The 18,170-nt window shown below is 36.4% G+C and overlaps 1 protein-coding gene across 7 annotated transcripts in view; it reads left to right on the top strand.

Annotated features, from left to right (window-relative positions):
* The window catches only part of CNTNAP4 (contactin associated protein like 4), a 294,017-nt gene that overhangs the window by 171,552 nt on the left and 104,295 nt on the right, over positions 1 to 18,170 (top strand). For 4 of the 7 annotated variants that reach the window (XM_030924953.1, XM_030924958.1, XM_030924954.1 and 1 more), the window contains exons 5-9: positions 2,184 to 2,387; positions 2,932 to 3,116; positions 3,862 to 4,005; positions 6,693 to 6,954; positions 16,051 to 16,200. In XM_030924953.1, the coding sequence (XP_030780813.1) occupies positions 2,184 to 2,387; positions 2,932 to 3,116; positions 3,862 to 4,005; positions 6,693 to 6,954; positions 16,051 to 16,200 (945 nt within the window). The remainder of the gene's footprint in view (positions 1 to 2,183; positions 2,388 to 2,931; positions 3,117 to 3,861; positions 4,006 to 6,692; positions 6,955 to 16,050; positions 16,201 to 18,170) is intronic. The other 3 variants (XM_030924957.1, XM_030924955.1, XM_030924956.1) reach the window with 2 other exon arrangements.

Genomic DNA, 18,170 nt, shown 5'->3' with positions numbered 1-18,170 from the left:
TTAACACAGAGATAACTGCATTGCTCCAAATATGTCAGCATTTGAAGTCTGTCGTATTGGAATTTTTCTTAATTTATTGTAATCTAATAATCATAGGATGCATTATTTGTATTTGACACAGTTATGTTTTTACCATGCGCATTCATTCAGCTGTGTAACAAGGAAAGATTGTTAGGCTAACATTATTCTTTCTACAGAATGCAATCTTTATTCATGTGCACTTGGTGAATGAATTCTTTATAAGCACATTAGCAAAATGTGAAAAAATAAAACCTCTTAGTCTTCAAAAGATGGCTGCATAAAATAGTTGAAAAAAATTTGCAGGGTGGTGTGTATAGACATTTCACATAAAATATGATGAATAATCTGAATCAAATGCATATTTGGGCTTAAAGGAGCTATAATAATTTTGTCAAATGAAATAAGATGAGTAAACTGGAATGTCATCTTGTTGACTGGAAGAAGCCAGCTTACCAATTGAAAAATAGCTTCATATTTTATTATATTTTTTGAGCCTCTTCATTTATTACATAAGTGTGCTCTCAAGGGTAATTGCCTTAAAAAAATCTTTGACTTATGAACTGTAGGCAATACTGTCAGGATTTCCAAGTGTTATGAGTTCTTTTTTATGTCTCTTGTTCAGGTGCAACTGATTTTGACAGATGTATTGTTATGTTACTGGTATAACATGACATCTTTTTTCAGATGAACTGAATAAGAGTGATTTTGACAATAAGTAGATAAGACACGGTCAGAAAGTTGAAAAAAAAAACATGTCAATGGCACAGTTATGACACAAATACCACAGAACAGACCTTACAATATCCTTAAGTCAGGGTCTTTCCAACAATATCCTTGAGAAGACAGAAAATAGTATTACCCTTAAATACTACCACTTAGCCACGAATGTAATAAAATAAGACAAAACGCAAAGGTCAGTTTCATATGTACTCAAAGTGGCATTTGATGAGTCTGTGCTATGTGTGTATATTTGTGTGTAAACCTTGTTAACATTGTATGGATGAAAGAATTTTGAGATATCAAAACCACTTTTTCTGGAGCCAAAAAAACAATAAACTTTAGAATTTCAAGAACTCCATTGAAAAACATTGATTGTGAAATATGCAAAGTGATTTAATGTATATTGATTATAACTCTGTTTAATGGAATAAGAAGAAATAGCCTTTAATAATATGAGAAAATGGCCAGGCACCGTGGCTCACACCTTTAATCACAGCACTTTGGGAGGCTGAGGTAGGCAGATCGCCTGAACCCAGGAGTTCGAGACCAGCCTGAGCAACATAATGAGGACTTCATCTCCATAAAAAATAAACTAAATTAGCCGAGCATGGTAGTGCATACTTGTACTTCCACCTATTCAGGAGGTTGAGGTGGGAGGGTCGCTTGAGCCTCAGAGGTCAAGGCTGCAGTGAGCCGAGATAGTGCCAGTACCACTGCATTCCAGCCTGGGTGACAAAGAAGACCCCGCCTCAAAAAAAATTTTTTTTTTTTTAGTACATTTAGGAGTGCATTTGAGAAATTTAGGAGTACATTTAAAAATGTATTTCTAGATCATGAATTTTGTAAACAGGTTAGTAAAGACTAAAATGAAATCAACCCCAGGTGTCAATAGGGAATTAGATGTTTGGTGATCGTATTTTCCCTTAAGTAAGTAAGTACCTTACTGTCAGGAGCTGTCAGGAGCTGAACTACAAAGACAGTTCCTGACTTACAAAGATTCAGCTTATGGGTTTTTGACTTTACAGTAGTGCAGAGTCAATATGCATTCAGTAGAAACCACACCTCAAGTACCTATCCAGCCATGCTGTCTTTCACTTTCAGTGAGTATTCAATAAATTGCATGAGGTATTCAACCCTATTATAAAATGGCTTTTGTGTTAGATGATTTTGTTCAACAATAGGCTAATGTAAGTGTTCTGAGAATGTTTAAGGTAGGCTAGGCTAAACTATGAGGTTTGGTGGGCTACGTGTATTAAATGCATTTTAGACTTACAATATTTTTAACTTAAGATGGGTTTTTCAGGATATAACTCCATCATTAGTTGAGGAGCATCGCTAGCATGTGTGTGAGTACGTATGCTGCTTTTTCTCAATATATTTAAAATGCTTTAATGAGAAAAGATATTTATCCTTCGAATGCCTTCTAATATCTTTGTTTCTAGGATCAGAAGTGGTTGATCTTGATGGAAAAAGTTCCCTTCTCTACAGATTTGATCAAAAATCCCTGAGCCCAATAAAAGATATTATTTCTTTGAAATTCAAAACCTTGCAGAGTGATGGGATTCTACTCCACAGGGAAGGGCCAAACGGAGATCACATCACACTGCAATTAAGAAGAGGAAGACTCTTTTTACTTATTAATTCAGGTAAAAAACTACTTGGTGAAGTGCTCACAAATGTGATTATTTAGATATCACCTAAGTAACTTTATGCTTTTATAGCTTATCTTTTAACAGTCAAAGTGCTTTATTTTCAGATTCAAGGGCTTGTACATTTGCCAGTATTGCTTTTGTGTAAAAATGGTTCATATTTTGCAAATTGCACAAAATCTTGTGTTTTTACATAGTGCTCGTAGAACTGTATAGCTATTTTCTAACATCATAAAGGAAGGGATGGGTCATTGAAAAATGCTGAGGTAGTAAAAACAATGAGGTTGTAGCAAAGATAAAATTTACATAGAAAATGAGCATGCAATTGGTAATAATGACAAAAAGAATTAACAGCGGAGGAAATTACAACAAGGTTGAGAGATTATTATATTCAAACTTCAGGGAAATCCATCTTAGTGTTTGAAATGGAATGCATAGAAGATTGCAATTATTATGAAAGATGCTGGTCCACAGAAGGGAAACTTTTTTTTTTTCCTTTAAACTGGCAATAATGGTGCTGTTATTTTTCTTCTCTTCTAAGGTGAAGCTAAACTGCCTTCCACTTCCACCCTGGTCAATCTCACCCTGGGCAGCCTGCTAGATGATCAGCATTGGCATTCAGTGCTCATCCAGCGTTTGGGCAAACAAGTCAACTTTACAGTGGACGAACACAGGCATCATTTCCACGCACAGGGAGAATTCAATTTCGTGAATCTTGATTATGAGGTGTGATGGTTATGTTTCAATTAATGCTGATTTTATTATGTATATGTGGTTTAATCTCCCAAAGGCAAATACACTATAAAGAACCCACCTTTTCAGTAAGTCATAGAACAGGCGAAGCATTTCCCAAGACAGTCTAACTCACAGTAGCAACTTTCAGCATATAGTACTTGTACCTTTATCTTTCTCACAGTATGTAAATTGATTGTTGTAGAGGGAGATGATCTTTTTTGCCTAAACTATGTAGTCACAGAACATCATATGTAGGAAATATTCTGCACCAAGAACTCTTATTACCACAAGCACATATAGGATGTTTGCTATGACTTCTTTGTGTTCTAGGGTATTTGTGAGCAGTATAGATTTATGAGGAAAATGTAGCAACAAACTAATTAATTATTTCATTAGCAAATATCAATATGTGCCAGAAACGTATCTAAAATAAAATATTATAATTGGTTATGGCATTAAACAGATCAAGTTTTACCATGATATAAAGATATATTTTTCATCAGCCAATGAATATAAAAGCGAGATGTGATCAACAACTTGTAAAAATAAAGTTCTAGTGTAAATAAAAGCCAAATGCACATACATTTGCTTTAAATCTATATCTTAATTTTTGTGTGTGTGGGGTTATGAAAAGTTGATCTTTGTGTGATGATTATAGCTATACATGCTAATCATAATTAAGCAGATTGTTAGAAAATCACTAAACAATATTATTGATGCCATTTTTCTTTCTAAGATCAGCTTTGGAGGGATTCCAGCACCTGGAAAATCAGTGTCATTCCCACATAGAAATTTTCATGGATGTTTAGAAAATCTCTATTATAATGGAGTGGATATCATTGATTTGGCCAAGCAGCAAAAACCACAGATCATTGCTATGGTAAGAGTCTTTACACGAAGACATTAGTAAAACTATATTTCTTTTTGCTACACAGTAAGATTGCTCCATTTTATGTTCCCATTTGGCATGATGTTTTAGAAGTTACTCCTATTTAAATATTTTTCTTTGATTGGCAATATGCATATAAAAGATTGATTCTATCTGAAGGAATTGTAATTTTGAGGGCATAATTATTTTATTTTTATATGAAGTAAAGCAGTGTTTTTATGGTTGATATTTTAATTTTGTTGTGATGTCATTACTCACAGGAGGCTAATTTCTTTCGATTTGTATTTTTTTTTTTCTTTTTTGAGATGAAGTCTCACTCTGTCACCCAGGCTGGGGTGCAGTGGCACGATCTCGGCTCACTGCAGCCTTCGCCTCCCAGATTTAAGCGATTCTCCTACCTCAGCCTCCCGAGTAGCTGGGACTACAGGTGCCTGCCACCACACCTGGCTAATTTTTTGTATATTTTGTAGAGACAGGGTTTTTCCATGTTGGCCAGACTGGTCTCGAACTCCTGACCTCAGGTGATCTGCCCACTTCAGCCTCCCAAAGTGCTGGGATTACAGGCATGAGCCACTATGCCCATCCTGCTCTGTGAATTTTTAAATAAGATATTCCCTGACAAACTTACCAGATGAGCATACAGAGTTTCTGGAATCAGATAACATCCATGTATATTAGGGAGACATTTGAAAAACTAGTATTTTGCCATAGTCATTCATGATAAATAAAAGAGACAAATAGACAACAGCATGTAAGAAACATCACATGTAGGAAATCTGCACCAAGAGATCTTACTACCACAAACAAATATAGGATACGTTACAATATTGCATCTGCCAATCTGTCCAAATGGCAATGTTGGTCAGACTGTATTATATTCTAATTCTATGGAAACGGGGAGAATTTAAATATAGCTGTCTTGGTTAGGTTTCAGTTAGGGAAGCAGCACCAACGTAAGTATTGTGAACAGTGGATCTGTATTAGGACTTGGACCTTAACAGTTTTCAGAGGAGCTAAAAAGTGAATGGCCTGGAGGGGACATGCAGAGGTCAGAGAAATAATTAATTCTGCCCAAAGCAATGGTGTGTGGAGGCATGTTGAAGCTTACAGACATTTTTAGCCTAGGAGGGTTGAACAGAACTTTGGCAGTTGTTGCCTGTGGGTAGCCACCACCCCTGTGTGTCCCCAGCCATGCATCCAGGGATGGGCCTGAGCTTCCTGTTTGTCAGCAGGGCCAGCTGTCAGGAAGAAGAGATGGGCCATAGTGCAGGAGAGCAAGGACAGACTGGAACAGACCAGCCGCTGCATGACCACCCCTCATCGCACGTGATTACAAAAAACCTTTGCGACAAAATGTGTTGCTGGTGTTTTAATTCTAACTGTCAAATATCACCCAAGCTCTCTTTTTTTGGGTTTTACTCAGAAGCAGACAAGTAAGGGGATTCTGGGAAACATGGTTTCTAGCTTAACCAGTTTGATAATAAAAAGCAGACACATATTGATTTGAATGAATTTCTTTCATTGCTTAAAATCCAAAGTTTGTAAATTTAAGTTCACTTGTCAGCAAATCCCAAAGCACATCATAAGTGTATTTACTGTTTACACAGCATTTTATTTCTAATTATGTAAATTGGTGGTATTTATATGACCATAACAGCCAACAAGATTTTAAAATAGTTGTTTTTTTATAAAAGGAAAATTATTTAAAATAAAAATAAAGATATTTTAGATAGATGTGTGTGTGTGTGTGTGTGTGTGTGTGTGTGTGTGTGTGTGTGTGTGTGTGTATGTTTTATCCTTAAAACGGGTTTCTGGAAACTACAAGGACCATTCACTCTTTATTGGCAAGAGGGTTTGCTGCTGGTAAGGTATCAGGCAGCTATCCAAATAATGCATAAGATCAAGCTGCAGCTTAATGGGTACAAAAATATGATTAGAAAGAAGAGGGGCAAAAAATTCTAGTTTTCAGTAGCACAGTAGGGCGTCTATAGTTTATAAGGAATTATAGTATATTTCAAAATAGCTACAAGATAAGTTTTCTGATGTTCTCAACACAAAGAAAAGATAAATGTTTGAAATGATGGACATGCCAGTTATCCTGATTTGCTCATTACACATTATGTGCGTGTATCAAAATATCACATGTGCCTCATAAATATGTACAACTATTATGTATCGCTAAGAAAAAAAAAAGACCAAGCTGCAGCTGGTAAAAAATGTTTCCAATTTTTTTCCTAGATTTGATAGTCTTATAATTGCCTTTACATTATAGGGTAGCATGTTGGTTAGTGTAGTTTGCTGTTCAGCTTTTGTTATTTCATTCATTGGAGCAATGTATTTGTTTATAATAAAAGTGAGTTCACTTTTCACAGATTCATAATAGAGCCAAATGTTTTCGTTTGACCATGACCAAATGTTTTATGCCAATGTGTGTTCTTCTGAATAAGCTTGACTTCACTGACTTTTAAATTTATATTAAAGTTGAGAAATGGAGAGAAGAGCAGAGCAAAGGGTTGAAGAACCTTTAAGAAATATGGCAGTGATTTGGATTGTCACGTTGATAGCAGGCGGTTGTTTTAAATTGCGGAAAATGTGAGATTGAAAAGTAGCCTTCAAATTCTGTTGCTAATGTGATGTGAATAACATTCTGAAAGCTTTTTCTTTTACTTTATTCTCAGGGAAATGTGTCATTTTCTTGTTCACAACCACAATCTATGCCCGTGACTTTTCTGAGCTCCAGGAGTTATTTAGCCCTGCCAGACTTCTCTGGAGAGGAAGAGGTTTCTGCCACTTTTCAATTTCGAACTTGGAATAAGGCAGGGCTTCTGCTATTCAGTGAACTTCAGCTGGTTTCAGGGGGTATCCTCCTCTTTCTGAGTGATGGAAAACTTAAGTTGAATCTCTACCAGCCAGGAAAATTACCCAGTGACATCACAGCAGGTAATAAATGTATTCCCCAGGGCAAAGCATATGGATTTGAAAGATTTCATTATCTCTGTGGCCAAGTTTTATGCAAAACCAAAAATTTAATATTTGCTTAATAAATGAATACTCAGGTTAATAAGATTATAAGTACTCTTCCTTAGAGGAACTTGATTCCAATTTTCTTTTAAACATGGTTCCAATACTAGCAGTTCTTATTAACCAAAATAATAGTTTTGGGGGAACTGAACTTTCCTTTCGTGACCCTGTCTCCTACTCCAGGCAAAGAACATATCCTAAGGTGACATGTTTTGGGGAAAACTTGAAGACCTCGAAATAGGCCAACAAGTTAACTAAGTGTCCCTCAGTGGAAAACTCGACTCTTCCTAACACACCTATTAGTCTTATCTGGTCTGTGAGAAAAACAGACAGGTCTTTCTGGGAGCTATATCTATATCTGTATATGAGTGTACAGTGTGAATGGTAACTTTATTTGCTGATGTCTTATGTAAAGAGTTGAATACATTTTGGGGGGATGCAAAGAATTATGAAAGATTCCTCATTTGGGCACCAAATGGAATTCTTCTACTTCTAGGCAATACGGTATCATTTTAATGATTAGAAGTAATTTGATTAAGGTGACTATATGAGTGTCTGGAAAATGAATGTCTAATTTAGATCAGTGCTTTGAGTGAGGATTGTTTTTGTCTCTTCATTAAAATTATATAGTTGTTGACAAAAGCTCTGCATCACATTTTTACGTATGTGCAATAGCATCCAAGCCAAGCAACTAGAGGTTGCCTTGGGGTAAATTACTACATTAATTTAATAAATGATCTTTAAAAACAACTTAAAGATTCCATTGTACTACTTCCCTGTATTAACTATGACCAAAAAATAGTGGAATGTGACTTAAAGAGGAGAAAAAAAGGAAACGTTAAAATGCAGTTGGAAATTAAATATGAGGAAATAAGTGTACACATGGATATACAAATGCCGATTCTTTATATGTCTTTTTGTTGCTGTACTACTATTGTAGTTTAAATATGGAACTGAGAATTCAATATTAGTTATAATTTTCAAAGAGATACTATGCTGTGACTTTTTATTTAATGTTCAAAATGTGGTAGATTTGCTGGCTAGACAAAAAGAAATAAATTAATCAGTCTCATATTAATAATTGATAGGCCCTGAAAATGAAGGTCTAAAAATGTAAGCTTGCCATTAATGTGTCATTGATTGTGATGTATTTGACATCTTCTGAAGTGGTTATATTCATACCCTAATTTTCAGCATCTTGAAGAAACCACTTCAGTGCACTGTTACTGTGGTGAGCCCCATGAAGCCAGCCTATTTCTTTTTTCTTCCTTTTTTTTCTTTTTTCTGAGATGGAATTTCGCTCTTGTTGCCCAGGCTGGAGTGCAGTGGCTCACTCTCAGCTCACCACAACCTCCGCCTCCCGGGTTCAAGTGATTCTCCTGCCTCAGCCTCCCAAATAGCTGGAATTATAGGCATGTACCACCACACCCAGCAAATTTGGTATTTTTTAGTAGAGACGGGGTTTCTCCATGTTGATCAGGCTCAAGCCAGCCCATTTCTAACCACTTTACAAGCATGTGTAGTTAATATATTACTAGGTATAAGTCATATAGAATGCCCCATGGGATTTAGACATCTCTAAATGAATGTTTAAATTCATATACAATATAATCTGTTATGACATCATCTGTCTTTGTATGATTATTTTCATACTAATCATGAGGATACTAGACTAAATCTGAATATCAGTCCACTGAAGATAACATAAGTAAGATTTTACTTAAAAGCTCTCTCTACACTTTTTTTTTCAGTTTCTTTCACAATATTATTTTTTGCTAGTTCCCGTGAAGCAAGTACATTCTGCATTGGAAAATAGACCACTTAAATGGTAGCTGTGTGGGTGGTCAGTTTGTTCTCCCAAGGGGAAGACTTTCCACTTATGTTTCACGTATGCAATGCTTGATAATTAAACCAGTTGTCAGGATGTATTATAATGACTTTCAAGAGAACCACGTCTTTACTGATGGATTGCTATCATGTTGTACTAAATCTTTTCATTATATAAGGATGGATTAATTTTTCTTAGCTCCTGGAGATACATTTTACAAATCTTATATGTTGGAAAAACTCAACATTTTAATATATTTTATAATGAAATTAAGATGAAATTGTATTGAGAAAGAACTGAATTGTGCAAATGTTTGAATTGTCAGACTAAATTTTTAATATGATGTACAGTTTTGCAAATTGTCATTTGGAATTATTCAAAAATATTATGTCAGCTTAAATCATTTTCGAAATATTCACATTATATTAGTATAAATCATAAAACTATAAAATCCTTATGACACACAATATTTTTAGTCATTGCCACCTTTATAGATGTCAAAGCAAAAATCAATGAACAGTACAGTTTTATGTTCCTATTTAAAATAAAGTTTTTAATATCAAATTGGAGATTTCTGGTATGATTTTAGCATTTCTGCTGCTGTTTGTGTCTAACAGTGAAAATCAGGCTTATAACCATTCCTCTTGTCCCCATGGGCAGGGCCTGGCAGAGGCAGGCTTGCAGTATTTGAGATGTTTCTGCATTTTTCTATTACTAAGCATTCTTGATTCTTGTGCCCCTGAGAGTGGAGCAGGCCCTTTGATTTGCTGCACCCAGGAGAGCCATTTTTGTCAATCCCCCTTCCTCCCTTTCACTGTTGAAATATTCCTAACTTTTGGGCTATAAGCCTGTCTCCCCTTGAACTCCTGCTCTCCACCAAAGTGATGGGTACCAACCACCTCCATATTTTCATCTTGACAAGGGCTATCTAGTGATCTGGATCCTTGATTCTGGTTAGTGACTACAGTTAGTGGGTATAAGAATGTCTGGCACTTTAGAGTGCTGAAATACACCTGGAAAGAGGCAACACCCTTTGGTGTTTCCCTAAGGAATGGCCTAGGTATGATTGCCTTTTGCACCTTTGCAGAACTCCTACCCTATATGGCAGGATGATTTTCTTGTTATACATCGTGCACTATAGATATGTGTTGTAGTCTTATGAGAGGGTGATGACAACTAAGCTCTCATGTTTCTGATGCAATTTAGGACTGGAACTAGAAGACGATCTATAGAGAGGGAGTAGATGTAAATCTTCCCTCTCCTGCTGTGTTTTGTGTGTTTATGTGATTTAGGCTGAAAGACAGAACAAAGAGAGCAACAGAAAGAGAAAGAGAGAATGTTCTAGTCCATAATCTTACCCTCTCCAACCTGCAATTGCAAACACTTCCATTTACTATTCCATCCTTCCATTATTCCAATTGGCATTGTCAATGTTTTCCATCCGAAGACTGCAATGAACATATCTGGAGTGAAACAAGTTGAATTTATTGCTTATTGCAACAGAGAGAACACACCCTGGAAACCAAAGGTTGTGTGAAGACAAAGATGTTAGGATGGCATAGGATTTGGGGTTGTGTTAGCTGATTTGAGGGAGGCTTCAAGGAAGTGAAAAATCGCTGTAGACTAAATGCTGTCAGGAAGTGAGGGTAATTCTACGATTAGATATCTTTGTAAACCTTATCTAGAAGGATGAAGGAATGAAGTAAGGCTTAAGTTGTAATTGGTAAATACAAAACAATTGGTCATTCATAAGTATTGGGAGAGAAAGAAGTTGGTGTTTTGTGGTTTGTGCAGTAGCCTTGCTTCTGTCTGTGTTTAGACAAGATTATAAAGTAGTCGTGACTTTTCCCCACCTTCATTTCATCATAGTCATAGAATGGCCTTGTCTGATGTTGGTGTTCTGTGTTATTGTTGACGTTCAACAGAACACCAAAGCCTAGCCCTCAGTGCTAGCCAGATTCTTACACCACCAAGGTCTCACTGATGGTACCAGGCCATGTCCTAGCTGTTGGGGCCTATTTTTCTTAGAGTTAATTGTTTAACATGAGCAAAAAATAAAAAATAAAATAAAATAAAATAAGGGATGCACCTGTCTTGCAGACAGGGCAGAGTGTAGGTTTTGGAGTCAGTCTTGGTTTTCCGTTTTCCTTCAGCTATCCAGCAACTGGATATGGCCTCGGTAGTTTCTTTTCCTCTCTGAGTCTCATTTTCTACTTATTTAAGATGAAAATAATAATAGTTATAGTGAAGATTAAATGATACTATGCATAGAAAGCTCCCAGTATTTGTTATAAGTAATACCTCAGTAAAATTATTATTTTATTATTATGACAACGTGTTCCTTCCCAGACTTAAAAGTTATGGGTAGTGGGACTGGTGCATAGAATTTTCGTTCAGTTACACAATGTCAGAAACAAGAAAACAAATTGAAATTCTATGATTTCTCTTTCTCTTTCCTGTTTCACAGTGGTGTGGCCCTTGAAAGGGGCCATCCTATGATCAGAGCCAGTAATGGAAAGTTGTATCCTTACAAAACACTTAGAATCTAATTTTAAATTAGGTAGAGTTAGTTGCAATGAGTTAATGGGACCTTTTGTGATTGAAGTAATATATTCCAACTGACAGGTATTAAGTCTCCTCATCATAGGTAAATAATGTTTGTTACAAAGGACGCTTGGGAAAAGCTGTCTGAAGATTCCCCCACAAACACGGCACAACTTCATTCTATTCACATTCTATGTTTGAATGTGTGCCAAATTCCACAGTGGGTTGCTCTGGCAGGGTTTTGTTCTTAATCTATTTTTTGCTTCTATATGGACAATAGGCCTCCCCAAGCCTTTTGGTTAATCCTGTCGCATGCCTAACCAATAACTACCCAGAGCCCTGCTACTCAAAGGGTGGTCCCTGGACCAGCACTGGCTCAGTGAAATACTTTTAACTGATCTACGATGAGATGAATGTAAAAATTGAGATTAAACTCCTAGAAACTGGTAAAAAGAGATCACTGCAATATCTAAGCACATGGTTAGTGGGCTTGTATTTTACGTTTTGTTTATTTATTTGTTATTATTTTATTTTATGTTTTAAAATTTTAGATTTGGGGGTACAAGTGCAGGTTGTTACATGGGCATATTGCATGGTGCTGAGATTTGGGCTTCAATTGAATCCATTACCCAAATAGTGAACATGGTACCTGATAGGTAGTTTTTAAATTCTTGCCCCATGCCCTCTCCCCTTCTGAAGTCCCTAGTGCTTGTTGTTCCCATCTGTATGACCAGGTGTACCCAGGGATTAGCTCCTACTTATAAGTGAGAACATTCTGTATTTGGTTTTCTGTTTTCGTGTTAATTCACTTAGGATAATAATCTTCAGCTGCATCTATGTTGCTGCAAACAATGTTATTTCATTCTTTTGTATTGCTACATAATATTCTGTGATGTCTAGATGCCACATTTTCTTTATCCAATCCAGTCCATCATTGATGGGCACTTAGGTTGATTCCATGTCTTTGCTATTGTAAATAATACTGCTATAAATATGTAAGTGCAGGCATCTTTTTTGGTCAGCAGTCCTCAACCTTTTTGGCACCAGGGACTGTTTTCATGAAAGACAATTTTTTCTATGGACTGTAATGTAGGGGAATGGTTTCAGGATGATTCCAGCACATTAAATTTATTATGTACTTTATTTCTATTATTATTGTAATATATAGTGAAATAATTATACAACTCATCATAATGTGGAATCACTGGGAGCCCTGAGCTTGTTTTCCTGCAACTAGGTGGACCCATCTGGGGGTGATGCGAGACAGTGACCATCAAGCATTAGATTCTCATAAAGAGTGTGCAACCTAGATCCTTCGCATGGGCAGTCCACAATAGGGTTCGAACTCCCAGGAGAATCTAATGGTGCCACTGATCTGATAGGAGGCAGAGCTCGGGCAGTAATGCAAGTGATAGGAACAGATGTAAATAGAGATGAAGCTTCACTTGCCTGCCAGCCACTCACCTTCTGCTGTGTGATCCGGTTCCTAACAGGCCACAGACCCAGTATCGGTCCATTACCCTGGGGATTGGGGACCCCTATTTTTGGTAGAATGATTTATTTTCCTTTGGGTATAGATCCAGTAATGGGATTGCTGGGTCAAATAGTAATTCTATTTTTAGTTCTTTGAGAAATCTCCAAACTGCTTTCCACAGAAGCTGAACTCATCTATAGTTCCACCAACAATGTACAAGCATTCCCCCTTTTTTTCCGCAGCCTTGCCAAAATCTATTTTTTTAGTAATTTATTTTCATCATATTTTATAAAAGTTTCAATTTGCATTAGATCAGAAAATAAAATGTTCATCCCCACAGATAGTTTGAGAAGAACTGTTGGACACCAATGGAAAGTCTAAAATGAAATAAGAGAAGTAGAGTCTTGCACACAGGGCTTTGGAAATGAGATGTAGGAGAATTGCCAGGGGCAGGCGGTAGACTGGGAAGGGTCTGTACATGTGACACAGAGAGTATATAAGAAATTTCTCTCTAAATGAGTGAAATCCATCTTAAAGGAAGCACTGGATGACAAATCTAGGACATCTGATTTATTTTAATCCAGTCCTATACCATCAAGGGTTACATAACTCTATTCAGCTGTCTATTTCAGAGTCCACTCTTAGAAAATGTGTCTAAAAGTATCTAACCTAGATTCTTCCTATTCCAGTTTTCAGGCCTTTCCTATTATCTTACACAAACCAAACCAGAGTTGGGTCTTCGATAATCTTTTTTGCTTCATGGATATGATGTAAAAGTGAGCTTCTGTGCCCTGGCTAAAATTTGTGTTAGTCTAAATACGTCCAGGGCAAAGACATGTAATCACCTAAGGCAGCTTTGATGCATTTTTGATCCAAATGCATGTGGTAGAAATTGCTCAGGGAAATAAATCACATATATCAGAAAAGAGGTTTACATAAAATCAGTAAAGAAATCACATGCAATATCAGAAAAGAGGCTGTTTGGGTTTGATAGATTGCTTATATTTTTTGTTTACTAATTTGATCTGAAGAATCACACAGAGTTGACTATTCAAATGGATGTAAACCTGACTGGTAAATTCATGACAAAGACGCTTAGATTTCACATCTCTGCTCAATATTTAACTACAGAGCTCCTTGTAGAATCGATTGCCTGTAAGAGGAAAAGTCTATGCGTTCTGATGGATTCATGATACTGGGGCTTCCTTAGGAGGGACTAGAGATTGCGTTTTGGAGGTGATAAGAACATCTCGATTTTTGATTTTAGCAACTTTTGACTTTATACATATATACATTTATATGAACTTGGAAAATACAGGAAAGTATGTAAGTAAATAGAAACAATCACATTTTTCCTTCATAAAAAACTGTTTCTTTCTTTCTTTTTTTTGCCCAGGCTGGAGTGCAATGGTGCAATCTCAGCTCACCGCAACCTCTGCCTCCCGGATTCAAGCAATTCTCCTGCCTCAGCCTCCCCAGTAGCTGGAATCATAGGCATGTGCCACCATGCCCACCTAATTTTTTGTATTTTTGGTAGAGACAGGGTTTCTCCATGTTGGTCAGGCTGGTCTCTGACTCCCAACCTCGGGTGATATGCCTGCCTCAGCCTCCCAAAGTGCTGAGATTACAGGCATAAGCCACCACACCTGGCTAAAAACTACTGTTTCTATGTAAGAACATTTCTGTTCAGTCCCTTCCCATACTTATATAAGAATATAGTTAGAGCCGACACGGTGGCTCACACCTGTAATCCCAGCACTTTGGGAAGCTGAGGTGGGCGGATCACGCGGTCAGGAGATCGAGACCATCCTGGCTAACATGGTGAAAACCTGTCTCTACTAAAAATGCAAAAAAAATTAGCCGGGTGTGGTGGCGGGCAGGGGGGCTGAGGCAGGAGAATAGCATGAACCCGGGAGGTGGAGCTTGCAGTGAGCCAAGATCACGCCACTGCACTCCAGCCTGGGTGATAGAGCGAGACTACGTCTCAAAAAACAAACAAACAAAAGAATATAATTAGAATTGTATATAAATATAGAGTTTATTCTCATTGTTTATTATAGTTAAGTTCTAAAAAGTCTGTGAATACTGAATTAGGGAATACTGAACCTTTGCTCCTGGAGGAAATACAGGGTTAGGTTCCTGGGAGCCTCTGTCACATTTTATCAATCAGTCAATACATAATCTTGTTTTATGTGTGTTTCTGTTTAAGGACGTCTTCTTTAGTATGATGTTGTTGATTCATTAACATTGGACTTACAGCCAGCAGCACCATAACTCGTGTCTGAATGAAACTTATCTAACACATGTATTTTCTCCAAGAGACACATCACAGCCTTCTTGCTCTTAGGAATGCTAGTCAACAGTTCACCATGATGTTTGGGGGCCACTTTAAACAGTGAAATCACGAACAAACTTACAAAAATTTAAAGCAAATTTGATTTACAGTATGAGAGCTAAAGCAATAAGGGAGAGCATTGCCCTGTTTGACCTCAGCAGGAAATGTGGACAGGGCCGCTCAAGGTCTTTACTGTTCTGTACATGTCCTCAAATGACTGAGAACACCCTTTCAGATACTGATTTGAGAGTTATAAGTAAGTTCTAGTAAGGAAGCAAATTCTCAAATATAAAACCTACAAATTACGAGGATCAATTGCATATACATGGCTTTTTCACAGTGCGTTATTTCTAACTTTACGTTATACCTGTAGACTTTCACTATTTATTAATAGTTTATTCCAATATTGTTGTAATGATTGATGGTGTAGTTTGCTAAATATTCTATTATCCTACCATAAAAAGGTGGTTATAAAAAAAGTATAAAGTAGCAGGTAAACCATTTTATTGGGTATATCTTTGAATTTTGGGAATTCCTAAATCCTTCCTCCCTAAGAAGGAAATTGCATAGATGGAAGCTAGAATCAATCTATGACAAATAATTGAAATATTTTAACCATCCAGGATTGTCCAGGGTTGGGAATTTGGAATGCCCCATTTTCACATAGAGGATGTTGATTTACCATTTGTCTCCCTTTCCTTGTTGATGTCATTGTGTTTAATTAATAGAGTTAAGAACTATAGCCAATTGAGTGATGTGTATATTGCTGTTTCTAACCAACTCCTTATAGTGCTCACTATTGAGAGAGATCTCTAACTGATTTCATCTCCCCAGGTGTCGGATTAAATGATGGGCAGTGGCATTCTGTCTCTTTATCTGCTAAAAAGAATCACTTGAGTGTGGCAGTGGATGGCCAGTTGGCTTCTGCTGCTCCTCCGCTGGGGCCTGAGCAGATTTATTCAGATGGCACCTATTACTTTGGAGGTAAGAATAGGCGCCAGGCTCTATGAGCAACTGAACCATATTTGCATTAGTGCCCCCGTGTGTTGGTGAAGTCATCATGTTTTAACCAATGTAAATACTAAGGAATAATTTTTCACTGGCTTTGATCAGGGAAATTTTGGGTGGATCAAGTCGAAAAATTCTCACCTGAAATGCATTTCTGCAAGGTGGACTTACTTCTGTTTACAGTTTCTACAATGAGATTGGTTTTGAGTAGGCCATCCTCTTCGGTTTTTATATTCAAACCTTGTTATATTTTCCTGATGTTAAATGATCCTTATATGTCTTCTGATTTTATGGGCTGATTTAATTGCAGTATTTTCTTGATTATACCTCTTAGCTCCTTCAGAGCATCCTTATTGCTTCCCTACTGTCCAGTACAGAAGGACAATATTATGCTAAAGGACAAATAATTTAACTTAATCAGCCCCAGCAACCTCTTCTCCTTGTTAAGCATAATGCACTGATACATTTGATGAAATCAGGGCATCAGCCTTTGACACCAGTTCATCTCCCTTAGAGAACAAAAACAAATGAAGCGTCCACCTGCCCAGTAGATGTTTGTTTGAACTAAAAGCTTGGAAAAGAAAACCCAAAAAATTGAAATGAATTTTTATTTCTGGAAAATTGAAACAAATGTTCTTTTCCATTAGAAATGCAATGTTTTAAAACTGCCAGCAGTAAGACTCACTTCCAATCATGTTGAGGTGTTGCTTATATTAGCATTGTTTTGTCATTGTTATGTTACATTTTAATAATTGCTTGTATCTGGACTCATTTTTGAATTCAATAGAGGTAGCCTAGTCTTTATTATTCACTAATAAAATACAAATTATTTTCTAAGTATTGACAGTGAGCACACAGTCCATGAATCAATTTATAGAATTCTAACAGCAAAAGAACAAACAAAAGAACTGCTACATAATCCATTATTGTGAAAGGCTGCTTAGGGCCAACAATCTGAAAATATATAATCGCTTCCTTTACTGAGATGTTTAAACCGGGCTGCTTATAAAACCTTTTGGAATATATGATTGATTTTATGGCAATCCATAGTAACACATTCTTTTAATAAATAGTGAGATATGTAGAACAACTTAACCAAGAGCTTTCACTTCAAAGGAAAAGATTTAGAAGCACTAAAAGAGATAAGGGAAAAAATAGGCATATTGTTAAATGATGCAAAATAAAAGACTGGATAAAATTGTTTGTAAATCATGAAAAAAGAATCATCATTCTTCACATATTTTATGTCCTTCATGTTCAGGTTTAACAATGCCTAGCTAGTTTATATAAATGTTTACTCTAGTGATTGCTTTTATTCATACTGTAATGTTACTTTATAGTAAAATATATCACACATTTACTCTGTAATTTTGCTTGTTTTTATTATGATACATATGGTATACATCATCTTTTTAAAAAACATTTTTGAATAGTTTTAAATTTACAGAAAAGTTGCAAAGATAGAGAGTTCCTGCACACCCCACATCCAGTTTCCTCTATTGTTCACACCTTACATCATATATACATTTTAAAGATTACTAACCATTTTTCTTAAGTGTACACCTACCCATGTGTCCCTCTGCTAAAGAAATGTGATCAATGCGTGTCTGTCCCTTGCATCATATCTTTTGATCTCCCATGTAAATGCTGTCCTGAATTTGGGTTTTATTCTTCCTTCATGTTTATTATAATTTTACATATATTAAGGTGTTTCTAAATAAGATATTGTAAGAGTTTCCACAGTAAAATTCCAACTTTAGGGCTTTCTTAAAAAAATTACAAATCTCAAGTTTACTTAGGTATCTCTGTTTATTCAATCATTTTTTCAATCGATGTTCTTTCACATCAGAATATGCTTGACCTTGGCATGAGATTCTATTGGTCATTAAATACAAGCCCTGCAAAATCCAGGCCACCCTAACAGTTCCAGGGCTGGAAGCAAGGAG

Source organism: Rhinopithecus roxellana, chromosome 20, assembly GCF_007565055.1.
Source record: "Rhinopithecus roxellana isolate Shanxi Qingling chromosome 20, ASM756505v1, whole genome shotgun sequence".
In the NCBI taxonomy this organism is placed as follows: Eukaryota; Metazoa; Chordata; class Mammalia; order Primates; family Cercopithecidae; genus Rhinopithecus; species Rhinopithecus roxellana.
Note: the sequence above shows the minus strand (reverse complement) of the source record. Positions and strands in the feature narration are given on the sequence as shown.